The sequence below is a fragment of the Uloborus diversus genome, chromosome 2 (assembly GCF_026930045.1).
Source record: "Uloborus diversus isolate 005 chromosome 2, Udiv.v.3.1, whole genome shotgun sequence".
Lineage (NCBI taxonomy): Eukaryota > Metazoa > Arthropoda > Arachnida > Araneae > Uloboridae > Uloborus > Uloborus diversus.
This window is the reverse complement of record NC_072732.1, coordinates 3,909,544-3,937,127: the sequence shown is the minus strand read 5'-3', so window position 1 is coordinate 3,937,127 and position 27,584 is coordinate 3,909,544. Positions and strand designations below refer to the sequence as shown.

The window sequence follows — 27,584 nt, the reverse complement described above, 5'->3', positions numbered from 1 at the left end:
ACCGAAGTCGAACGTCTACGCAATTCAGTTTCTCAAAAGTCTCTCTTTTGTCTTAAATCCATACTCCTATGTGAATACTATTTAGGTGTACCCAGTGACTATGTGAATAGGATTTAGGTGTTCTCAGTGACATAAGTAACAACAAGAACATAATCAATTTTAACAAACACTTTATTGGTCGATAGTAGAGTTCACTTATATGTCGTTAATTTCTACACCAAATATTTACTCACTGTCTTAAATAATCGCCCGAATCCAGTCAACACGACTCTGTGCAGGTGGGAGGGGCTTCACCCCAGTCTTCCCCTCCACCCCATCGCTCCACGACACCCTTGCTGAATCCGGCCGACCGGTGGAACAGTCCGGTCGGACAGTCCGGCACCGTCACGCCGTGCGAGACCCTCCGGTTATCCGACCAGAAAGTGAGCTGCGGCTCGGAGTAGAGAGCGTGCTCGAACGAAGGCCGGAGTCCGGCATCCGGGTCGAATCCGGCAACGTCGAAGTGGTCCTGCGTACAGGTCCGGTAGGAGGGCGGGCTGCGGGGCCGGAATTCTCGGGCCGCGATATCTGCGGAGATCTTTTCGAACAGAAATCTCTCCAGGAGCTCTCTTCGCTTGCCCCTGGTGGGTGGGGGAGGCAATGGCGGCTCCTGAAAAAGAAAAAAATGTGGTTACTGTTTGACTGCGGATTGTATGTAATTTGGCAATCTGCCAAGCAAAGACGATTCCATCTGAATGAATCCAGCAGGGGAGAAGGGAAAATAACGATGGGATTTTGATGCACGCGTGATATAATGTCGCTAGTGCCTTATTCATTTATTGCATTCTCTTTACTAATGATAAAGCTGAAAGTCTCTCAGTCCGGAGGATGTCTGGATGTCTGTAGGATGTGTGTGACGCGCATAGCGCCTAGACCGTTCGGCCGATTTTCATGAAATTTGGCACAAAGTTAGTATGTAGCATGGGGGTGTGCACCTCGAAGCGATTTTTCGAAAATTCGATTTTGTTCTTTTTCTATTCCAATTTTAAGAACAAAACTATCATGAGATGGACGAGTCAATTACGAAATGATCATAACGTGGAACCGTAACATGGGCACAAGCCAATTGGCGAGATACGAAATGATCATAACGTGGAACCGTAAGATGGGTACAAGCCAACTGGCGAGAAAATTCACCATACATTATTTGTAAATATACAGACGAACCAAAAGATATTTTGATTTTTCTATTACGGGCAAAGCCGTGCGGGTATCACTAGTCTAAAATAAAATAAGGGAAAACAGAAATAGTTACCATGGAAACAACAAAAAGGAAAGAAAATATTTTCATTTCGTTCAGAAAGGTAAAAGCAAAATGGTAAGCTCAAAACTTTGTTGTGAATAAACAAATCACTTTTTGCCGTGAGAATATAGATCGGATACTTTAGGTTAAAAAAATGTTGCTGAGAGCAAAATTTCGTTTTTACAAAACTAAAGCTTAGTAATAGAGAGGCAAAAGTGCACATCTGTAACAAACTGACTAACACCCCTATAAACTAATAGATAGGTCCATTTCCGCCTATAAACCAGATATTAGCCTTTCCATGTAATCGATGGTCAGACAGTACCGTGTGGTTATGGAAGCGATTTCTAGGGTCAGTCTAAAAATTTCCCTTTTTAGTTTCTAACCAGTAGGCCCTTTCAGCTATGCATACTACTCTCTTTTTCGCAAACTTAGTCATTGCTCTAGTTACAATATTTGGTAGTATTCAATGCTTAGTAACGATTAGCAATAGGGAATTTTTCGATTTTTCAATTTTATTTTTATATGATAGAGCAGCGGTTCCCAACCGGTGGTTCGCGAACCCCTGGGGGTTCGCGAGAGGTTTTTAGGGGGTTCGCGAAAAAAATATTGTAATGGCAGAGTTTTAACATGACTGTTTCTGATGAAGTTTTATGCTCAAGCGGCTTCAAGCAAATTTTACTCATTTTTTTATCCATTTGTCTCTTGCACATTTGATACTCTTAGCTTGAAAATATTTGCATACTTCCTGACACATTTTACATTTAAATAAATTAGTCTGTCATTGCAAAGTGCCGGTTTTAGCGTTTTCATTGACAATGGTAGGTGATAGCTCTGAAGCCATACTGAAAAAGCTCTACTTATGAATACAATGTCCTCAGATGAAAGAATTTGAAAGCGTTTGTTTCCTCAGAAGTTTTTGATCGGAAAGAATAGATTAAATTCGATGAAAAATTATATGGAGCATGGAGCACATACAAGCGTCTAAAATATTTTGATATTTAGTTTCTTTAGCATTTGAGTCCGACGAAGAGCTATGGCTCTTATCTTGTGTTGAGTCAAAAATGTATAGAAGTGTGGTCACGTTGTTGATTGTTGCTATAATTTTCACATTACACTTTATTGTCAAAAAGGAAAAGAATGGCTAGCAACGCAAAAATACCAAAGGAAGTATAAAAAATTAATAACTATTGAAAATTTTCGTGGATGAAAGTTTGGCAGTGTGAAATTTACACAGTAAAAAAAAAACAACGGAATTTAACCATGCAACTTAATTTGTGCTATAGGTAAATAAAGAATTTATGAAATTTGTGCAGAAAATGTCTCTTGTAGTGAGTGAGCTTAAAAATATTTGATTTTGTTAAAAATTATCTTTTTTGTGTAAAAATTAGACGCAGTTTACTCCGCACTTACAACATAGTTGCAAGAAACTTCTTCAATAATCAAACACTTATTGTAAGCAGTAAATCTTTATCAAGCACCTAGGCTCGAAGTCCTTTTCAAGAAGACTTAAACCTAGATCTTTCTCATTTTACTGTAAGAAAAAAAGTTCATTTAGTGAATCTGATGAGAGTTCCCTGATAGGTATTTCAAAGATCATCTTTAATTGATTTCTGATTTAGTGACAATAGAGAAAAATGTACCCTAGGGTCAGAAAAATTTCACCCAAACTTAGAGCCTCTATGTTCCATAAATATCCCATTTTCATAATTATTTCAAATTTGATTGAAGCTCAACACAGAATAGTCATTGTGTTTATTTTTTGGTGAATTTGTTTTACATTCATTTTTTAGCGATCATTTTAGTTCATATAGCAATATTTGTAATTCTATGTTTTGCAATTATGTTATCGTTCTTGCTATAAACTATGCAGCAGCATCAAGCTAAAAAAAAAAAAAAAAAAATCACAAATTTTATTGTCTATGTGTATTTGTGTGCGCGCGCGTTTTTTTTTTTTTTTTTTTTGCTTGTTACTTATTACCTAACACCCAAGGGGTTCGCCAACTTCTTTCGGAGTTTGGAAGGGGTTCGCAACTGGGAAAAGGTTGGGAACCGCTGTGATAGAGTAACATGTATGAACATCATAGGTGAAAAAAATTTTGCGATACGATAAGTAATTTTTTTTAATTAATTTTTAAAGTTTAAGCGATTGTGACGTCAAATGGCACAGGAAGTGACGTCATGCGCTCTTCCGCCGCGGGAGAAGCCGAAGGAAATGCAGTTGGCTTCGAAGACAAAACTTGGCGGTTGGCTTCGAAGGCTTACCTCCTCGCATTAAACTCCTCGCGTCTCTTGAACATTAAACCTTTCGGAAATATTCGAATACCATCATTGATGTTACTTGAGGAAGATTATTAGATTGTGCTTTAACGAATCCGGTCTCCATAGTGTGTTCAAAAGGATTATTGAATTTCTAAGAAATAAAAATATCAGCTCGCTTAAAATGTCCGTAGCTAAAACAAGGGAGCTTCGACGGAAGGCTGCCCATGAGTGCCCTGTGACGTAAGCTCGTGACGTTTCGGAAGAGCGCACTTTTGCGCGTGGATTTTTAAAAATTCATTAAAAACCAATCACGGTGTTTTAAAATTCGGCGATGGTGAATGTTTTAGTTTTGAGGGTCAATTAACAATATCCTATAGTCAAAGCATGAACATTTAATAGATTGCAACTTCCTTATTACTACTCAGTAAAATGCTTGGGCTTAGTAACTGTTCTAGGGTTCTAGGGCTGAAAGGGTCAGATGTCCAGGTAGTTATCAGCGTTTCTCTGCGACTTTCAGCAAATTTTTAGCATTTACTTTCGGTTTAAGGTATTTCTTATTATTTTCAAAACAGTACACAATAAAAACTATATTGAGTAATAACGCAAACGTATATTTTGGAATAAAAGCCTTCATCTAATTGCATTGGTCGGCATGTTATATAATGAGACAAAACTTCTATCTCTATCGTCTTTCATCACAGTTCTGAAGGGTCCATAGCAGTTATCATAATTCCAATGCACTTATGGCTGCAGCTCGCGACTGATCACAGGACTTTTGAACCCACTAATTTAATCATACGGTCTGGTCTTCGAAGAGGGAGAAGAAGGAAGTTCATGTTCCACTCATTTTACAACCGTTATAGTCCCAAAATAAGTTCATCTCATTTCTGGTTAGACTAGACATACTCATCGGGCGACCAGCCAAATTTTAGTAAATGGCGAAGTCTATCAAGAAAAATTCAAAATGTATACAAAAAAAAAAAATTGAATTTTGACCTCTTGAATTCAAATTATGTTTTTCGCAATCACGAGTGTGTGTGTATGTAGGCATGAGTGTTTGTGTTTGTGTGCAGGTATGAGTGTGTGGGTAGTTGTGTGTATGAGTGTTTGTGTGATGGGGAATGTGTACGTGTGTGTAGGCATATGTGTTTTTGTCTGTGTGCAGGCATGAGTGTGTGGGTAGTTGTGTGTAGGCATGAGTGTGTGGGTGGTTGTGTGTAAGTGTGTGTATGTGTAGGTGTCTGTATTCAAATAAAAAAAAAATGCAGATGAGAGTGTTTTTAGAAGTTTGTTGCGCAAGAATGGGGGATATTTCGATAATTGGGAATGTGGCGCGGTCGTCTTGCTTTTGGCGTAATTTTTTATATTTTTTTGTAACCCTGCTGATTACAGCAACCCTATGTGAATAGATGTTCCCGGTCTCTTTGTTTAGATTTGCAAAGAAAAATATATCTCGCGCAGGCACTAGGACCAAAAAATTGATGCCAATGAAGAATTATTGCCAGATTCCCAATTATCGAAACATTCGCCAAGACGGTGCTTTTCCGTTAAAGTTACGTCACTTGGCGGATGTAAACAAGCCAACTAAAAGTTTCGTAATTGTGGACATTCAATGCCTTCAACTTCTAAACTCAATGTTCGTCATATTCTTGTAGAATAGCTTTAACAAGTTTTTCTATTGTTGACAAGGAGAAAATTAAAAAAGTCGCCAACTGAGTGACGCTCTTTTCAACAGAAAAGGACCAACAGAACTAAAAGTTGCATTAGAAAGGAAACAATCCACCAAATGATTAAATTAAGCCATAAAAACATTAAATAGTTTGACTAAGTCAATAAGTAACCTGAAAAAATGATACAATGTGAAATTAAAGAAATATTTCAGCAACGGGGAATTTTTCCGCTTATTTGGCGAGTTTAATGTTAAGATAATTACCCTAGGTGTACCAAAGAAATCATGCACATGTACTTCGGGGAAACTATCATAACGTGCAATATTTGGCGTGTATTTTCAAAATTTTTGCCAGACTAGTCAATACAAAGTGTTCATTTGTTTGTCAAACTTTTCCAAACTCAATAACACTAAAATTAAAAATTTAATGCTTCAAATAAGACTGAAATTTTCATTAAAACGAAAAATAATCCAACAAATAAACGCATCAAGTTATTAAATAACAATAAAAATTTCTTTAAAATGTAAAACTAAAGCAAGAGGAGCGTAAAAAGCAGCAGCAATATCTGCAATAGGAGATTTTGGTTTATCGGGTAGATTTCGATAATTGGGAATCTGGTGATCTTTCTTCATCGGCGTCAATTTTTGGCTCCAGTGCCTGCGCGAGAGTTATTTTTCTTTGCAAATCTAAACAAAGAGACCGGAAACATCTATTAACATAGGGTTAGGGAAGATTTCGATAATTGGGAATCTGGCGATCTTTCTTCATTGGCGTCAATTTTTGGCTCCAGCATCTGCACGAGAGGTATTTTTCATTGCAAATCTAAACAAAGAGAAAGGAAACATCTATTTACATAGGGTTACTATAAATCAGCAGGGTTACCAAAATAAAATTATTTACGCCAAAAATAAGACGACCGCGCCAAAATTCCCAATTATCGAACTATCCCCTAGGGCTACTATAAATCAGCAGGGTTGCCAAAATAAAAATGTTTCCACCAAAAATTGACACCAATGAAGAAAGATCGCCAGGTTCCAACTATCGAAATATCCTCTAATAATGTATAATTGAAACTGAAAAACACTGAAAGAAATTTTATCGAAACTGGGGGGGACACCGACATTTTTTCGCCAATTTTGCATGTTCCACGTTATAAGAACTCCCCCGGTTTTTTAATGCCTTTTGAAAATTTAGTAAAATTCATGGTCTTGGAGATTATATTACAATTTGTGATCAACGTTGCAATACCAATAGTTGCTATAAGAATAATATTTTACCTTGAAATCTGCTCGGTAGACGGATTTTCCAGTTTCTGCCGATGGTTTACCCAACAAATCTGGTTGACCACGTCTCAGCCGAAAAGCGATGTTACCGGAGGATATTTTTTGTGCCATTTTCACCCGCGCAATTTAAACGCTGAGAGTCTCTAAATCTTGCGTTGAATTTAGGAGAATTCGAAAGCGAGGAAAACAATTTTTTTGTTCGTTGATGAAAAAGAATCTTAAGAGCTCGAAATAAGAAATCGTGACCGCTGCTGAGGCTGGAGTATAAATAATAATAAAGTAAATAAAAAAAGTGACTCGTTGTCATGGAAACGCCCATTGATTCAAAAGATCCACAAGACCGTGTAATCGATAGTGATTCAGTTTCTATTGCCATCAATTTGTATCACGCGAAGTTGTGATAGCGTCGACATTTAGATCAAGTTTTTTTTTCCCCTCTTGTTGGTAAATCATCATCCACTTTTGAGAAATTTAGTGAAATAGACATTGTTACATTTTTAGAATATATTTTTATAAATGTTGATTTACTAACTTAACATTTTTAAATCGTAACATGAAAGGCGATCAAACATTTTCTTTTCACGATCTTTAGTAACTCGCAGATTGGAATTCGCAACTCCAGCGCTCGAAAACACTACCTAGCGGTGATTTACAAAACTGCCGAAAAAACTAAAACATTGCCACATTGCGTTCCACGATTCTGGATTAATAAACTTCGCATTTGCAAGTATATTCGAAGCATTCTTTTTTTTTTTTTTTTGGAAGAGGATAACTTTATGCCAGGTAAATTTTTCTATTGTTTTTTGTGAATTTGTAAGAATATGTTTTTTGTTTTAAATCTTAAGCTCAAAAGAAGGATAGTTTGCAGAATATTTTCTTGAATATATTATCGTAGAACGGAATGAAAAATGTTTAAAACGGAGAATTTTTAATCGCCAAAATAGTGCGATTTTAGTTTAGGGTTATAGTTTTAGTATTGGGCGTGCAAAGAACACTTGGCAAGATTTTGCATGTCAGTTGTAAACCAATTTTATTTATCCTTTGTGGATTAAAATGGTAGAAAGATTACAGAATTCGGTAAGTTTAAAGAAATAATGGAAGATCAATTAAAAAGAAAACTACCGCCATGTATCCGTGAGAATTTTATTGTTGATGCATGACAGAAATAAATCATAATTCAGAAATTAGAAACATTCGAAACCGAAAAAATTTAAATTAACCGATTCGGAAATTTGAGAAAAAACTCAGCTACAAATGTAAAACAATTAGCGCTAGCCAAACAAAACAAAGAACTTTCATCTTACTCTTTTGATAACACTGATAAACAAAAAATTTATTTACATGAAATATTTTTAGTGTTCATATGGCTACAGTAAAAATGTAGTTTCATCAAGAATTGATAAATTTCGAATTCAACATCGTGGAAATGGCTGCTTACAACTACGAAATTTGTATTAATTTCTAATGTTTAGTAATGCTTCTTGAATTCTCATTTCTTTTTACATGGGCCAGAATATCCACAAAACTTTGAAAATTGTTTTAAAAAGAATAAAATAAACAAGTCATGCCCACAAACAAAAATTACTAGACTTATTAGCATTTTCTACGCTACGTTTGTTTTACCTTTTTCATCCGCCATTAGACGGTGGCTGCAGTGCCCCCTATAGTTTGTTGGAGTTGCGAATAGTTACCTGCTCATTCGCAAAGTTTGTTAACAAGTCGGAATAGCGAAATGTCGCAATTCAGCATATCACTGAACTTGTTAATACATTTCAATCGCTGTTAACATAATCATCTCATAATAGGATCCAATCTCAGATACTGGATGCAGATATTCCAGTAGATAAAATCTCATCAAAAACAAGCCTGTTGTAAAAATTTCCCCGCCAAGAAAACCTTTAACTTTTCCGCACAAAAAAGGAAACCTGCTTCCTAAGCCCAAAAACCCTCAGCCTTAAAAAGTTATGATATCTAGTTTACCCGCTAAGTATCTGCCAAACTATCATCCTCCCTCTTCTCCTTTTTCATCACAGCTACTTCCATTCGAACCTCCTCCCACCTTCAACTCCTCAGAGATATGAATAGATCTTTGAAATTGTTTATCTTGTTTGGCGGGAAGCTTTTTGCTCACCAAGCAACCACTTCACTTTGAAAAGCTTCCCGCCAGATGATATCAGATGTCTGCTCTAATGCTTGAACTAGTGGAGGAGAGTGAATGCAGACTGCTTCTATCTCTAGAAGTAATTTTGTCATAAAGGTTTCTTATTCGCTGGATGATAGTTGATCTCAGTTGGACAGTCTTCATAGTAAGAACCTACATCTTTTTTCATGGCAACCCTAAGGCTTCACGATAAAAGGTATTAAGGGGTTACAGTACCTCAAAAAATGACGAAACGATCCAAAAAATTTTTATCGCTTATTTCAAAACTAAAATCTAAATCTATTCTGAACACAGGGGAAAAGTTTCATTGCTTTAGTTCAAATATTTAAAAAGTTATGAGTGGTTTTAGGCCATGCTCGCTATGTGTTCTTATGCAAAAGAAAAACTTTAAACTGCTTTTTCTCGATGATGGCTTTTTTGTGTTTTCATGTCATTAGAATCCCTAAGGATTTTTTTCTATTAAAGATACATCTTTAAAGTAATACTTTTTGCAATTGGGATAACCTATTTGACAAAACTGTGCATGGGATAAGCATTTTATAAATTACTCTAATGTTTAGAGCATGTCAAACCTTTAAAAACCAATTTTTTAAAAAAAAAAACTTTGATTTTTTACATAATTAATCACAGAAAATTTTGTAATAAACTCATAAGCAAATGAATGCACTGATTTTTAGAGATGATTAAAGTGATCGTTCAGCAAAAAACTTTTCTTAAATTAGTGCAAAAATAAAAAAGTCTTAGGGATTTTGAAAAATTGAAATATTCCTCAATTTTTTGAATTTTTAAAAAAGTAGGCAATATTTTAAAATTTTGAAAAAAAAAAACCTTGATTAAGAAATAAGTTTGCATATTTATGGTTTCAAAGAAATATAAAATTTACTTAAATTTAAAAAAAAAAGTTTGAAAAGTAATGTGACCCCTTAAGTTGTTGAAGAAAATGTAAGGGTGAAAACGTATCCAAGGAAGCTCTTTCGGGGAAAATGTTCCGAAGAACTAATGCTGGAGTTAAGGAGAAATATAGCCGCTTTCATCAGGCACTTTAATGGCCCGCGCATCTCCTCTGCTGATCGAAGAAAGGGGGATAGCAAATGTCTCCGCTCACATGCAAAAATCGGTGATTTCTCAGAAAGTGATCTTACACTCCGGCGTAAGCAATTTTGTAAACTCCATTCTGAGTAGAACCCCGGAAAACTCCAGTTGAAAGCAGGACACAACTAGATCTGGGTATTACCGGGGGGTACAACCGGCATTTGTCCAAATTTATGGGAGACGACGTACGTGTGGCAAAAGTTTCCCAAATTTGCATCATCAATATATAAAATGAATTTCATCTGTTCTTCAGTAAATGATTTATGAATAACTCTGAAAAATGATAGGACATCAACTACTGTAAAGTGAGGACAATAAGCAGTTCGTGAATGATCAAAAAAAAAAATAAATAAATAAATAAATAAATAAAATAAAAATTAATTTGAATTTTGACGCCTGGAATTCAAATTATGTTTTTCGCAATCACGAGTGTGTGTATGTAGGCGTGTGTTTGTGTCTGTGTGCAGGTATGAGTGTGTGGGTAGTTGTGTGTATGAGTGTTTGTGGTAGGGGGGGGAATGTGTATGTGTGTGTAGGCATATGTGATTGTGTCTGTGTGCAGGCATGAGTGTGTGGGTAGTTGTGTGTAGGTGTGTATGTGTAGGTGTCTGTATGTATGTGTGTGTATGTGTTTGTTTGTACGTGCGTGTAAGTGCAGATATTGACGCAACCTGGAGACGGTTTTCGCTAGAGGAGCAGCATCGTGCGGAGCCGGTCGACGGTGATGCTGCAGAGGGTGCTGGCGGGAAAATAAAATGATAGCACATCAAAACAGTCAAATGAAAGCAATAAGCAATCGTGATTGCTCAAAAAAAAAGAAAGAAAATTAATTTGAATTCTGAATTTTTGAATTCAAATTATGTGTTTCGCAATCACGAACTGAGACAGGATCCTACTCATTGGAGTTATTGTTTCTAGAAACGGCTCCTGTCCCCCCCAAATCTGCCTCTCCTCCTGGGCGGTTACTTGTGCATAGTTGTGTGTGTGCGTAGACCTGTGTGTATGCACGTAGGTGTGTGTGTGTATGTGTGTGAAGTCGTGTGTGTGTATGTATGTGTGAACGTGCGTGTGAGTAGGACATGGACGCCTCCGACCAGGAGAAACAGATAGCTCAAAACTGCAGCAGCCGCGCCGCGCCACCAGCAGAGGACGGTGGGCGGTGGTGCTGCAAAGGCTTCTGGTCCAAGTTGAAAAAGGCACGGACACCAAAAACGGTCAAATGAGAACAATAAGCAATCGTGATTGCTCAAAAAAAAAAAAAAAAAGGAATGTAGTTATAAGGGGGTTATAAGCAAATTACAAGAACGCCATGTGAAGGCGGCTTTTGACGGCAACAGATGCACTATTCGGGAAAAGCGACTGACCAGAGAGACTAGAGTTAAACAAAACAGCGGTTTGAATATGTATTTCAATTGATGTTTCGGTACGACAACAGGATCTAATAGATCTGCGTCGCTTCCTACTGAAAACCTCTCCAGGAGTACAATTCCTGCATTAGGCGAGCATTATGTCATTCCCGCTCAAATCCGGACACCGAACATCTCCCATTATGCGTAACTCCGGAGCCGCCTCACTCGTCAAAGGCCCGTAATCTTCGTCATCTGCGAGGCACAAAAGGGCGCCCCACTTTCGTTTTCGCCCCATTGAGCGAGGGCACACAAAGAAGGAAGCCCTGATGATGATGGTGATGAGCCCGGCCCGGATTAATCGTCCGCCAGAGACACACCCCGGCGGTGAAAGTGGGCTTGGCGATTAGTGACGCTTGAGCACACCAAAAAAGAACCATTCTCTCTTCACCGTTTTTGTTCTCTGGGTGCGTGGTCTTTGTCGAGGATGTTCAAGATCGTAAGTGGTTATTCCGTAATTGTTTTGTGGCGTAACGGCTACCAGTTGGTAGTCTGCGACATGTTCGTTTTTTTCCAAAAATCCTGATTAATATCGAGAAAGAATTTTTTTTTTTCATTGCTAAGGTAGTATGACAAGTTAACAAACAACTAAGCACTTCATTTTGAGAAATTCGTATATCGTCGACAATAAAGACTGTTTTTTTTTTTTTTTTCGAGCAATCACGATTGCTTATTGTTCTCACTTGACTGTTTTTGATGTTACGCTGGTTTTATTTTCCCGCCAGCATCCTCTGCAGCATCACCGTCGACCGGCTCCTCACGGTGCTGCTCCTATAGCGAAAGCCGCCTCCAAGTTGCATCTATATCCTTCACACACGCGCATACATACACAACTACAAACACACACACGCACGCACACATACACACATACACACACACATACACTTACATACACCTACACACATACACTTACATACACCTACACACATACACGTAAATACACCTACACACATACACAACAACATACACACATAGACACCTACACACACATACAGACACCTACAAATACACACACATGCACACAACTACCAACACATTCATGCCTGCACACAAACACATATGCTTACATACATACCCCGCCCCCACGCACACAAACACTCATACACAACTACACGCACGCATACACACACAAACACATACACACACATACACCTACACATACACACTTACACATACAGACACCTACACACACATACATACACACACACACATACACACACACATACACACAACTACCCACACATTCATGCCTGCACACAGACACAGACACAAACACATACACACACATGCACACAACTACCCACACATTCATACCTGCACACAGACACAAATACATATGCCTACACACAAATACATATCCCACCCACACAAACACTCATACACACAACTACCAACACTCATGCCTGCACACAGACACAAACACACATGCCTACGCACACACATACCCCCTACACACAAACACACATACTCCCCCACACACACAAACACACACGCCTACATACACACACACTCGTGATTGCGAAAAACATAATTTGAATTCAAGAAGCCAAAATTCAAATTAATTTTTTTTAATGCTTTTCATGGATCTGCTTTAGGGTTTTTTAGGGGTTTAAATGAAAAGTGGTAAACATGTCTAACCAGCTGACAAACCAAAATAACAGATTTTTCACAACTGTATTGAAAGAAACTACTTTTGGCAATTGATGTAAGAAAATTCTTATGCAAATGTAAGAATTAAAGTTGCGACCCGTTCACTCAGTGAACAGAAAATTGAAAGAAATGACAAATTGTCACACAACCACCGTTTCAAACTACAAGGAAAGTTGAAATTTGCGGCCTTTGCACATGCGCCGCTATGACAACGCATTGACGAGCCATTCTGACCTGTTTTCATCTATTGCTTCATGCTAAAAGTAAAATTTGCGAAGAACAACCTCAAAAGGATAAAGTTCGAAACATGTTGCATACACGTGTTTTGAGGGGGTGGGGCTCAAATATTTTCCCCATGGAAACCAATTTTAGTACAGGTTAAAGCTCTTAAAATTTGACATTTTTAATAACTTTTTCATTAATGGTTAGGGAAGAAATATTTTTTCATTTTTGCAAGAAAAAAAGTACTAAAAGCAGGGAAGTTCTAATTCCTTAAGGGGCAGGGCTTGAGTCCCCACTTGCCCCCACCCCTCAAATGAGCGCCTATGCTTGAAGTTACAAGGAACCCCTTCTAACTTTTCCAATGTAGACAGAGTCCGATCATCCTGACATTGGACATGGGGCCCATTTCTATTGCAGGGCCCTCCTAAGGCCCGACTAAGGTTTTTGAATACACTGGACACGAGATTCATTTTGTGCCCCCCCCCCTGCTTTTTAGCCTACTTTCCCAGTAAAAGTCAGAAAAAGAAGAAAAAGCATGAAAGAAGGCTTAATGCATCTTTAAAATATCGCGAAAAACCAAAAAAAAGTCAAAAATAAGTAAAATAATTAAATAAATATCGAAAAAATAAAAATAGGAAAGTAGGGTATTAAGATGGAGGAAAATGTCTGTCTGTCTGCCCCCCCCCCTAATAACTTTTGAATGAATAGTCCGATTCGAACAAACCTTTTTTTGTTTCTACATAAAGATATGCGCAGACGATTTTTTTTTTTTTTTGATAATGAAAAGTATTTCTTTAAGTTGACATTTTATTGTTTTTATTTATTTAGGTAAGTGCCTTAATTCATTTTAAAAATTATTTTTGGCAGCAGGGGAAAAAGGAACGATTTTTTTTGATACGATGTATTTATTTTAATGAGCTTATTAATTTTAATTATTTTTTCATTTTGAAAGCTGTTAATTTTTTTTAAAGGAAACAAGTGTATTCGCTTTATTATTTTTTTTTACAGGAATATTTTATTCCTAGAAATTAGCTTAAAATATTAAAAAAATATGTTTGAAACAATTTGCGATTTTAGCTATTTTTGAGAATAATGATCAGGTACTGGAAAGTAGTATGGGCATATGGGAAAGTAGGCTCGTATAGTACTAGACGGAACTTATTGTTTTATATGTTTTTTATATGTTGAATCAATAAAATATTTCGATACTTGCGTTTTTACACAACCATACTAAATTTGGTAGTACCACATTATAATACATACTTTAAAAAGTAGAAGAAGTAAAGTAGCATACGATAAATATATAAAATGTGTTTAAACTTTAACCGTTGCAGTAAACTGTAAATACCAAAATTATCTATGATATAACTTTTAATAGTAAATACAGACTAAATTTGGAGTAGTTTTCTGACTCGCGGAATTTTTATCAACAAATAAATTTTTTCCTTGTTTTAACATTTGCAAAACTATCAATGACATCATTGTACTCTAGATTCTGAGTGAAATTATTTATTTTTAATTAGCATGATAAATTAAGGGGATTTTGGGCCCCCTGAAATCTAAAAGGAGGGGCCTGTGCCCCACATGCCCCTGCGGTAATCAGGCTCTGAGTGTAGAAGACGTTCAGTAATAGAAAATTCAAATGTTTTGCTTTTTAGCGACGGTACTTTTGATTCTAGTCCAAAATTAATCTGAATTGCATACGGAACACTTCACTAAAAAAGAACAAGTGCAGCTGAACTTCCGTGCAAATGAAGTCCCGTGTACAACCACACTTAATTCCCTCTTCCAGCCATTGAACACATGTCCGCACGGCTGAAACGTCCATTTTATTATCGTTTCTGTCATTCCGATCGGTGTCGGGGGCATAAAACGCGGTGCTAAAGAAAATAAACGGGCGTCACGTGAGTGGGAGGTCAGATCGATTTTTTGCTTTCTTGTTCGAAAAGAACTCGACGAGGGAAAGAATTTTTTTCTTGAGAAATCCATCATCTTAACTATCGTCTGCCTTGTGGAAGTTATCTGAGGTCTGTCTCTTCTTTTTTGCGCTTTGATCAAAAATTTTTCGTCTTGAAGTGCTGACAGAAAATGGTAAAAATTGAACGTTTGTTGAGATTTAAATGCAAGTAGTTGGTGTTGAGGCAAAAAATATATAATTAATAAGCACCAAGCAACTTTTAAGTTGGCTAACTTTACTTCCGATTTCAAAAATAAGGGACATATTGTTGTTTCCATTGGTAACACTGCGGAGAGATTGGGTGCTATTGCCTCGAGAGAGGTTGGAATTATTTGTTTTTATAACAGACAGGAGAACCTAAGAAAGATTTGTGGCGCAAAGTGAAGAAATAACACCCAGGGCAACGGTGTGTGTGTGGGGGGGGGAGGGATCAAATCCACAACTTGCGACATAGGAAGCGAAGCTTCTATCACAGAGTCATGGAGGCCTCCAAGGGAAGTACTTGAATCTCGAAAAATATTAACTCAAATGTGGATCTAAAAGGAAAGCAAAGTTTCTAAGAATAGTTGTAAAATTTGAAAAGAATGATAAAATAAAATTTAAAATTGTTGTGAATTATAAGGTAAATTTTGATATTTAAACGACGATCAACCCATCGTTACATACTAAATGAAGTAAAAATAATTTTTTATGAAATAAATTCTGCCGTACTTCTAAATATCCGAATAAGCAAGATTTACATAGGTGATCGATGGAATTCTCAACATTGGCTTGGAGCTTTATGGAAATTTCACCAAATATGGAAAATATCATCATTTTGCTTGATTTGACTCATTTTCGGTCCCAAATTAGTGACTAAGTATCTAAATAATTAATACTATAATCACGTCATCACTTCTGCTTGCATCCTTTTTTTTTTTTTCTTCAAGTTCTGTCTCACGTTAAAGTTTCGTTTTCATCGTTTACAAATCCTGATTTACCAAGATAAATGTGAAATGAAGGATCTGCTCCCCGGTTCTGGGGACCACAAAAATGTTTGATCAATATTTTTTTAAAGTCAAGAAAAATACTTTTAGAGTAATTCAGCATTATTATCAATAAAAAAAAAAACTTTTAAATAAATGTGCATTTTAGTTCAGATTTGAGTCCCATGTGAAATAGTTGCCCTTCTATGAGTTCAGGGAAAGATTAAAAACCACTTGTTTACAGCTTGGATCTACAGCCTTCAGCTTTGCATATGTAATGACAAAAATATGTGCAGTTGCAACTCTAGACAACTTTCGTTGATTGTACAATTCAAAGAGGCCCCGGCATATATGTGTAGCCTCCTGTCCTAAAATTTCTAAACCGGGTCTCTCCCTCCAATAGAAGTTTATTTCGTTGGCTTCCTTGATCCGACACTCGAATTCGGTATCATCTTCGAAAGGGGTTGAGCATTCCGAGCAAAGAAATGCGGGAAGAATGTTCGAGTGTGGAAGGCTTTAGTCATTCCCCGACCACTGAACCATGCTTCCGATTCCCATCAAGGACTGTTGCGGCCACTCTGGCGTCACGCCGGACTTCGTGATCTGACTGCAGAGGAGAATTGTCTCGACAGAGATTAAGAAGCATGCCGTAGCTTGTTGCCTCGCACGTCAATACAAATAACAAACTCTGAGTTAGTTTCGATTTTTGCTTCCAGTGCGTGATGGTGATGTTTAACATTTCGATTTCGCGAGGGCTGACAGTTGCGCATGATGATTATGATCAAAATTTTGAAGTCAGTTGAATCTCAAACTATCGTGTACAGATTATCATAAGATAGACACAACTTGTGTCGCTAATTAATAATTTTTGTCGTTAATTGATTATTCGTATGCTGGTTCACCAATTGCCTGTCATTTATTACATCATTAAAAATGTCTGTTTCCTGATTAGTTCATTGCGTTGTGACGTCATACTATATAGACAGATCCTAGCAATGCGATGTTCATAGCAAGTCTATTGCATTCGTCACCTTTTATTGCTGTTGCGAAATGATTGAACGGCTCGCAGCTCAAAGTTGAATTCCATACGAGGGCATTCGATTACTTAATTATTTAGTTCCGATTATTTGATTTCAAATACATGACCATCATGAATATAAATTCCATATCGAAATCAATGAGCGTGTCATGCAGCTATGCAGTTAGTTGAATATAAAATTTTTAGAAATTTAACCCCAAGAAGTTTTAGATTTATGCATTCAGCAATTTTCAACCCTTTGCGGCTGTTGTTGCCTTGTACTAGCTGGACTGGCAATTTTAGGGCTCTGCTTCACTTTTCCAACTGTACCGTAATTTAGTGTGAAATCCGAATTCCACAGTTGTACCTTTCACTCTGAAGGCAACAAAGACGAAATCTTCCCAACCACCTTTATGGTTTTATCCATGGTCCTTCCTATAATGTTCATTCAACTAGTCTTTGTCAAGTCTAACGCTTGTTCATAAGCAGGCAGTTTTTTCAACAATAAAAATCATTTTCACCTATCTATATTCAAAAGTATCATGTACTGTTGATTACACTACGGAGCAGGAAATCAGTAACTAGTGACGTAATAGGCAAAGCGACAGCGTATTTTGTTGCTGTTTCGGAAGCAGGGAAACCAGGTCGAACCTGTCTATCTCAAATTTTATGGGAGAGAAGAAAAATTCGAGATACGGAGGTTTCGAGATACAGAGGTTTTGAAAAATGTTCTAAAAATAAGTTATTGGAGCAATGACTCGAAAGTAAAACTTTGGAAGCAATTTTACTAATCAACAATGTCCCTTTCCTCTCAGTTTCCGAATGGATATAATTGCTGGAAAACTTGCTTCTTGTACATAAAGTTTTAATTCTGGAGGATTATGTGACTGTCAATATTAATAAAAATGCTTTTTGTCTCCAAATTCCAGTTAATAAAGATCGTTGGGGGATCGAATTCAAGAAAGGCACTTTAGTCGAAATTCGAGATATACAGGTTTTCAAAAAATATCATTCAATATTTTCCCCCATGTTTGTCTCGAATTAAAACGTTATGTGCAGGGAAAATGAAAAGCTTCGACATAGAGAGGTTTTCGAGATAGGCAGGTTCGAGATAAACATGTTCGACTGTACAACCCATTTTAATCGTGTCGAGGTGATTCTCAGAGGATTCTTGTCTTCGGGTGATCTGTTCAGAGCAAATTAAAGAAACATCTGTAAGTTCGAAATTTCTCTTTGCATCACAAAAAATTTGTTCTGTCTGAATCGCAAAAAATTACTTTCAAGTCAGCAGTCAAAGGAAGATAAAGAATACCACAGTAGAAAGTTTCTCACAGCGCAACATTCGACATAACGACAATTTAATTGAATATGAACTGTTGTCTGGAACGTAAACCTGTATATTGACACAAGTTTCGCAGATTTGTTTTATTTTCTTTCCTTTATTTATTTATTTATTTTTGAAGCTCCATTGTTTATGTAATGATTTATTAGTTACTAGCTGTATCCGACGCGCGTTGCTACGCCAACAAAAAAATACATCATTATACTGATTTTCATGACAATCGGTTGAACGGGGCAGAAGTGGCTACTCTGCAGTGCCACCTGGTGGCGAGTGGCTTCAATGAGCATATTATGCACCTTCTCCGTGGAAAAATACATATATATAGCAATTTTCATAATAATCGGTCCAGGTATCAAGTGACTCTACTCAAATTCTGTACTCACGCAGTTTGCAAGATCAATCCATCGCTAAAAATATCAAATAGAAAAAGTTTTAAATCCCCCCGTTGCGTGAAAAGCCATAAAACAATAAAGAAAGAATTTATTTGTTCAAACTCAAGAAAAATGCTAACTTCTTATCAATGAGATCTTTCACGCGAATTCATTTCTGCAGCCGATCATTTTATTCGTATCTATCCAACGGATTGTGGCTTAAATTGGAATAAAAAAGGAACTATCGATCGGATTTTTTTGCAACTGGTCTATAAACATTCCCAGTACCAAAAATAACAAACGGTGAAAGTTTCAGCCAAATCTGCCGGTTAGTTTTTGAGTTCATGGATGACATACAGACAAACATTCATTTATATACATATAGACTAGTGGTACCCGCACGGCTTTGCCCGTAATAGAAAATTAAAAGGTCTTTTGGTTCGCATGTATATTTACAAATAATGTATGGTGAATTTTTTCGCCAATTGGCTTGTACCCACGTTACGGTTCCACGTTATGATAATTTCGTAATTGACTCGTCCAACTTATGATATTTTTGTTCTTAAAATTGGAATAGAAAAAGAACCACGTCGAATTTTCTAAAAATCGCTTCGAGGTGCACACCCCCATGCTACAAACTAACTTTGTGCCAAATTTCATGAAAATCGGCTGTACGGTCTAGGCGCTATGCGCGTCAGAGAGATCCAGACATCCTCCGGACAGAGAGACTTTCAGCTTTATTATTAGTAAAGATTGGTAACATATGTGAACTAAGTTAACCTTTCTTAAACTAACATAACTGAAGTACGCCACATGAAACAGTTTATTGCACATTCAATCATTCTTCCAGTATTGTGAATCAACTATTGATTGGTGTTTTTCCATCTTAAAACCACATTTTCCGTATCTGACTATGTGTCAAAATGCACTTTTTTGAAATTGTAAACAAATGGTACAATTGCGATTTCATCTGGAGATACAAAAATGTGGTTAAAAGAAGTTTTTTAACGAAGTCCTCTCGTGCACGAACGCATTTGTACACATTTTAAATCCTAATACAATCAAAAAATGAGCTTTGAATATTTAACGTAAAAAGAAAATCCTGATCGTTTATTCTGAAGTATGGGGCAGTCTGTGTCATAAAGTCCGCTTTTTGCGAACGCAAATGCAGGTTTTGCGTGATTTCCGTGCAGTGGTTGTTTAGAAGAAATCGGTATTTTTCGAAGAAATATAATTTTTTCTTTTTTTTCAATGAAAAGAAAATCACCGCACATTTTTCTGCCGCAATGGAAAAGCAAATTTTGTCGAAAAAAGAGAGCAACGATATTTCTTATCTGATATTCTTATAGAAATTCTATACGGAACGGAAAATCTTTTATTGACACGCTTTTATTAGCTTCACCTGTATGTATGTATGTATGTATCTTGTAACAGAATCTTGCAGCTCAAATTTCGCCCACTTCCTGCGATCGGATTCTTTTGAAATTTGGCACGCGACCTCAGACCCGATGACTATGCAATATTCTATAATGAACTTAATTAATTAACTCTTTTAATTGTCAGTTGCCTCCAATTTTAATCAATATTTTGGCATAAATCCAACTATATAAAAAAGGAAAAATTAAAAAAAAAAATACATTAAAAAATGCTCGCAAAAAGTATTTTAAAATATCTACAAAAACCTTTCATTTTTCTGCATGAGACAAAATTTGTTCCAATGTTCCAAGGTAATTAGAACATGAAATATAATTGTTTTTAACTCATTTCATGCCAAAATTTAGGTGAGCCTTCAATTGAAAATTCATTGCTGATCAGACCATTGTTGAACAAAACTTTTATTCAAATGCATCTTAACTTTTCAAAGTAATGTAGATATGATTTCCGCACACATACACCAATATTTTTTCGTAAAACAAGTTAAACTAAAAAGAAGAAAATAAAATGATAGTTTAAAAACTAAAAAACACGCTTTCGTAGCAAAATGAACCAAAAAAGTAAAAAATAATCTTTGGATGATAGTAGTTGACCAATCACTTAATTTTAATGTAATACAAAAACGCGTGGGGGGGGGGGGGGCTTCTTATCAGTTGTCTTGAATTTCGTCCATTTGTTGTCCATGCAAAAAAGTAAATAGACAGCACCCCATGCTTTTTGTATTACATTAAAATTAAGTGATTGGTCAACAACTATCATCCAAAGATTATTTTTTACTTTTTAGTTCATTTTGCTACGAAAGCGTGTTTTTTTAGTTTTTAAACTATTATTTTATTTATGAAATACTTTGGTTAATAATATGTAAGTATTCTAAAACAATGAGTCGCCCGTCAAGGTATGACGGGTGAAAATTGCTTCTCTATATTTTAACGAAGCTATGGCCTGTTTGGTGATAGTTTGATAGTTGAACCCTAAACTCCAGTAGGTGTCGTTCATTGTTGACCACTTTTTCGTTTCTTGATTCCCGTGAAATGAGTCTTACAAGTAAAACAGTTAAGTAGCCGGATCTGAGGCTCCTATAGTGGAGGAGCCGACGCATCCGCCATTTTGGAGCAAACTTGATCCAGTGCTTCGTAGCGAGAACATTGCTGCTGATTTTTACATTTCTTTAGCATGTCTTAAATTGAGTCAAATGGGTGGTTGTTCGGCTGTAAAGTGCGCAAACAGCTCCAAAAAAAGGATTTCAGCGGTTCAGATTTCCAGCAGATGCAGAAAGAAAAAAGAAATGGATAATTAATAGCCCGCGAAGTGACATGCAGCCTGGAAACGACGCCAACTGTTTCCAAAATTTCGCCAATGTTCACCTTCACTCTCCGACTCCCTCGTTCCCTGTTTGGCGAATGAGTGCCAATAAAGGTAGCTTTCCCTGTTGTACGCTTGCTCTAAAATGGCGGATGCGTCGGCCTCTCCAGTTATAGGGGTTCTTGCCGGATCGAGTTCAGCCTTGTAATACTAAAGCATTTCCCTGCATGTTAAACATCACCACAACATATTATCGAATGATCATGCCGTGGCGAGAGTTTCATTGTTGAAACACGCGCGTTACTCGATCATCGGCTATTATATATGTGAGGAATAATATCCAGATTTCATTCAAGTTCAAATTAAGTGCGGTCATCCCTCGTATAACACGGTACTTCTACTACGCACTTTCGATATTACACGGTACAGAATTTGGGACAATTGTAACACGAATTCGATATTACACGGTACAAAACTTAGTTTAACACTGCACGGTTTTGATATAAAACAAATTTTAAAAGATTGAATTTTATTTTTGTTGTTACTCTGTTAAAAAACGGATGATATTAACTCTAAAAAGGCTTTTACTTTGTTTTTCAGAAACTGATATGAAAAATTGTGTCTGGTTCGACTCGAAAGTTTGGTTTACTCGTAAAACACCAACTTTTAACTTTAAAAAATTTTATTTTTCTCAGCAGTGTTCTAAAAACAAAAAGATAAAAATGATTTCGTTTCAATACATTGTAAAAATATGACATTAGGATTGAACATAAGCTGAATTTGGCAAACGATAATAAAAAAAAATATAGTCGAAACAAAGTCTTTTATTTACTAATAATAAAGCTGAAAGTTTCTCTGTCTGGATATCCGGAGGATCTCTGTGACGCGCATAGCGCCTAGACCGTTCGGCCGATTTTATGTAATTTGGCACAAAGTTAGTTTGTAGCATGGGGGAGTGCACCTAGTAGCGATTTTTCGAAAATTCGATGTGGTTCTTTTTCTATTCCAATTTTAAGAACAAAACTATCATAAGATGGACGAGTAAATTACGAAATTATCATAACGTGGAACCATAACATAGGCACAAGCCAATTGGCGAGATACGAAATTATCATAACGTGGAACCGTAACATGAGTACAAGCCAATTGGCGAGAAAATTCACCATACATTATTTGGAAATGTACAGGCGAACCAAAAGACCTTTTAATTTTTATATTACGGGCAAAGCCGTGCGGGTACCACTAGTATGAAATAAAATAGATTGAATGATTCTATTTATTTTATTTTATATTTTGTTTCGCTGTTATTCCTCAGACAAACTTTACTGCTACATCTCATTATTTTCTTTCTGATAATATACGTTTCGTTCTAAGTGAAGAAAGTTTTCTTGTTTCGCATAATAGTTTTAATTTGAGGTATGTAAAAGAATCAAGTTGTATCACACAAGTTCCTCAGCTTAAAACCTTACTTACCAATTTTCGATTTTTAAATCTTCATTTTACTTATTTATTTCCGACTTCATTTTGTTCTTAGATACAGCAGAAACTCTGAATAAGTGACGGACAACTTGTCCCTTAAGGAGAGATGTCCCTTTTTTTGGAGGTAGATGAATTCATGCATGCTGTGTAAGCTCAGTATAATTTCACTATAAACGTAAACTAATAACATTTTAAGAATAATTATTGAAATTGTTTGATTTAATACAGTTGAGCCTCCATATACCGAACTTCCACATATCAAAATTTTCTATGTATCGAAATCCCAGCAAATTTCAATGTTCATTACATAGAAAAATTGTTTCTATGTGTCAAAAAAAAAAAAAAAATATGTATCGAAAAAAATTTCCAGACATTCGTAGATTTTGTCTCATGAAAGATGAAGGTTAGGAGACAAAACTATGTTCACTAAAGGTTGCTACGAAACTCATGAGGAATCTATGGTTGAGGGGGGGGGGGGGTGTAGATAGGTCGTTGTTCCGTTCTGGAGCTCTTAAATTCCCTCAAGTTTATTTCCAATCTTAGTTGTTACAAGTAACATTATAAAATCAGTTTCAAGTTATCCCTTTTGTCTGTTGATTATCATTCCCAGCCTTTTTAGCTTCAGTAAAAATCATTCAAGTTAAGTAGATTGATTTTTTACTTTTCTCTCGATTGCATTGTCGAAACGAAAATCCCCTCATGTTGCGAATCAAGTTGGACTGCCGAAGAATGAAGATGTATGAAGGCACAAAAATGTAATTTCTGTTAATTTTTCAGTTATTAACTTTCGTTTCATCCGATGCTCGTATAAATTAGAAATTAGGTTTCATGCACGAAAATTAACTTTAATTTAAATGTTTTAGGAGATTTTTTTGATAAAATAAAATCGTTTCTATACATCGATTTTTTTCCCGGCAATTTCTTACTTCGATATATGGAGGTTCGACTGTGTATACTAAATAAAATTTTGATTTATTCAAACTTGAAAAAAATGTATTAATATTGCGTCAAAAACTTTGTACTATCAAAGTTTTTTAACTGATTTTCATTGATTACAATTTTGAATTAATATGTTACATGGATTTGTTTGAAGACATGTAATTTTCTATACAAAGCTTGTCATGGGCGGCACACAGTCTGTCGGGGCTTAGCCCATTTGAAGGGTATGATGAGAGGGAAAAGCATGAATGTATGCCTCAACAAGAATTTTATAATACTTTTATTTGCCTTTTAATGTCAAGACAAACTATTACCGGTTAATTTTTGGACAAAAAGGAAACCTTGAATTCGTATAAATTCGATACTTCTAATACATTTATTAGTCATTCTCCAAAAAATGTAACTTTTGAACTCAAATGTTTTTCAGTTTCAAAACCTTTTTTTTTCTTTCTTTTTTTTATTCTTACATGAAAGTGTTACCTACTAGAAGTAACCATAAACTATGGCCCAGCTAAGTTCCAATTATTTTACTCATAAATAAAAAAATTTAAAAAATGCCTGTTTACGGAAATAAAAAAAAATAAAAATAAAAATAATAATTTGAATTTTGTCATTTTGAATTCAAATTATGTTTTTCGCAATCACGAGTGTGTGTGCATATAAAGGCGTGTGTGTGGGGGGGATTGTGTGTAGGGGGTATGTGTGTTTGTGTGTAGGGTGTATGTGTGTAGGCATGTGTGTTTGTGTCTGTGTGCAGGCATGAGTGTGTGGGTAGTTGTGTGTATGTGTGTAGATGTGTGTGGGGGTGGGGTGTATGTGTGTGTAGGCATATGTGTTTGTGTGCAGGCATGAGTGTGTGGGTACTTGTATGTATGTGAGTGTGTAGGTGAGTGTGTTTGTGTGTATGTATGTGTGTAGGTGTATGTATGTGTGTAGGTGTATGTATGTGTGTAGGTGTATATATGCATATGTGTGTAGGTGCGTGTATGTATGTGTGTGTAGGTGTATATATGTATATGTGTGTAGGTGCGTGTATGTATGCGTGTAAGTGTAGGATATTGACGAAACCTGGAGACGGCTTTCGCTAGAGGAACAGCATCGTGAGGAGCCGGTCGACGGTGATGCTGCGGAGGGTGCTGGTGGGAAAATAAAATCATAGGAACGCCAGAAACAGCCAAGTGAAAGCAATAAGCAATCGTGATTGCTCAAAAAAATTCTTTTTATGTTTAAAAATCGAGGTGAGTTTAATATCAAGGTAATAATTTAGTTAATTGTGCAAACAATGACTTATTTTAATAATTGATGTCAATCTAATACTAAGCTCTCTCAATAAAAGTACGGCTCAATTTTTAGTTATCCTTTTAGTTCAAATGTGTGTTAAAAAATGGTATTTAGTAAATTTGCAAAAATAGTGGCAATTTATAATTTTGGTAGAATGCCTAAGTTTGACGCAATTCCCCTCCATCATTTATTTTCACCTCAGAAATAACGACATTGACATGGTCCGTCACGAAGGTGAGGAATTTTCCATAAATATAGGCCTAATGGATACATTTTTTCAAGGAAATATATTTTTTCTTCGTTGCTACAATCTGCATATGTTAAGCATACGAAAACATGTTCTTGTACCTTAACTAACATCTCTGAAAGTCAAGGGATGAGGAAGAAGTTATAATAACCACACTTAGTTTTAAAAAAATGTATCTCCTTGTTTTTCGACAAAAAACTTACAACATCAACTATGGCTGATAATAAACAAGGGGGTTCTCTTGTATCATGGAAAATAAAATTTGATGTCATTGCTGCCACGTGTTAGTGAGGAATGGCATTTTGTGTTTAGGTAACGGAGGTGAGAGTTTTTCGTGCGACATAACTACTTATCCTAAAAAAACGAACTAAAACACAATATTAAAAAATTAAGAGGAGTAAAACAATTAGTATTTGGGACACTTGTGAAAGTAATAATAAATAAGCATATACTTTTACTTAAACAAGTTATTAAGCAACAAAAACAGTCCCGCAAGGTGTGTGACATGCCACGGAGGTGAGAATTCACATATTGTGAACCAAAAATATACTAAAGTAAAAATTTTTATTAAAAAAACGATGGCAGGTTTAAACAGATACATATTTGATGAAACTGAAAAGCATTGTTAAATAAATTGTTCTTTAAATTTTTTACTGTAAAAGGCGAATGACAGAAAAGTTACACTTTTTGAAGAGTGACCCATATACATAATTTTCCTGTAATTTTTCTCTGTGACCGCACCTTAAATAGAGTATCCCTTAATGACAGGCAAATGCATGGAGGTCCCTATTTAAAAGGACTGAGACCAGAAAAAGTGTCCCTTAAATAAAGGTCTCCCTTAAAGAAGGTACTACTTTATATTTTTACGATGAATTAAGCCGCTTTTTATTCTCTTTATTCATTTTCTTCTACTTTTACGGGAAAGTAGGCTAAAAGCGAAACATATTCTATTAACGCACTTTTTATGGAAACGAGCTGATGCATCACATGACTTGTTTTTACTCCAACTAAATGTCATTTCCCCATTATTGGCAATTTTAATGTGATTCAATAGTTTAGTCTCTAAATATCACCAACAGTGGCCAAATTAAAACCAAATTTTAAAAAAAAAATCGCCAAATTTGTCGCCAAGTTGGTGACAAAACTTGGCAACCAAAAGAATGGCGATATACTGCCAAGTGTCCGACAAATTATAACATCACTTGAGTTTACGTCGAAATTAATTTTGATTTCCTCCCAAAAAGGGGCAAAAGACCCCCTTAGGAACATTCGAATGCAACCAAAAGGGGAGGTGCACAACTAAACCCACTACGTACCAAATTTCAACTTTCTAGGACATACTGTTTTTGAGTTATGCGACATACATACGCACATACGTACATACAGACGTCGCGAGAAAACTCGTTGTAACTAACTCGGGGATCGTCAAAATGGATATTTCTGGTGTCTATAGGTTCCTAGGCATATATCCATGTGTAGTCGGGTTGAAAAAAAAAAAAAAAAACTCAAGATTCATTCGAGGCTGAGAAAAATGGAAATGAAGGCCGATTTTTGAGTGAAAATTTTTTCACGAATACAATACTTTCTATTTTGTAAAAGGAAGTAAAAACAGTAAAAAGAATAATTAAACATTTCCTTCGGCATTATAAAATCTGCATTAAATGTTAGCAAAACGGAAACATTCTATTAGCACGTTTTTGCGTGAGTAAATACAGTAAATAGAAAAAAAAATAAACAAATCTTTTCTTTAGCATAATTAAACCCGCGTTAACTGCCAAGAAACCGAAACTTCCTCCATTATCATACTGCAGAAACTGAAATATATTCCATTGCCAAGTTTCTGGAACAGCTGTGCAGGTGACCTTTGAAAAAATATTTCATTTATTGCTCGTGGAAAGATGGTTTAATGTCATAAGTGCCATTTTATCGTTTCTGAACTTTGTTCTGCTTCATACCATTTATATACTTGCATAACAGTTTACGATGTTTAAACATCTGACAATGTTTTACTTTAGTTGGAAGAAAAAAATAGTTTTATGGAAAAGACCATGAAATAAATACCATTCATAAGTTTTCCGCAGCACCAGTTCTTAGAGCGTTGTTCAAATTATCTTGCGTTTTATTGTTTCTTTATTTCAGGAGCATCACTGACAGATTACTTTGAGGAAGCATTTATAACTTTTGACGAAGACCTTCTGATCAAATATAGAACATTCCTTGT

General features: G+C 36.0%; 1 protein-coding gene across 2 annotated transcripts; it reads right to left on the bottom strand.

Moving 5' to 3' along the window:
- Positions 1-256: 256 nt before the first annotated feature.
- Positions 257-27,528, bottom strand: LOC129217712 (uncharacterized). 2 transcript variants are annotated; one of them, XM_054852047.1, is made up of 2 exons: positions 6,492-6,608; positions 257-649 (listed from the first exon to the last, which is right to left on the bottom strand). In XM_054852047.1, the coding sequence occupies exons 1-2, from the start codon at positions 6,606-6,608 to the stop codon at positions 260-262; spliced, it is 507 nt and encodes a 168-aa protein (XP_054708022.1). In that variant the 3' UTR covers positions 257-259. The 2 variants fall into 2 exon arrangements, 1 of the variants encoding a protein (XP_054708022.1); XR_008580247.1 differs by lacking the exon at positions 6,492-6,608 and adding an exon at positions 27,425-27,528 and having other exon boundaries at positions 516-649.
- Between the last annotated feature and the right edge of the window lie 56 nt (positions 27,529-27,584).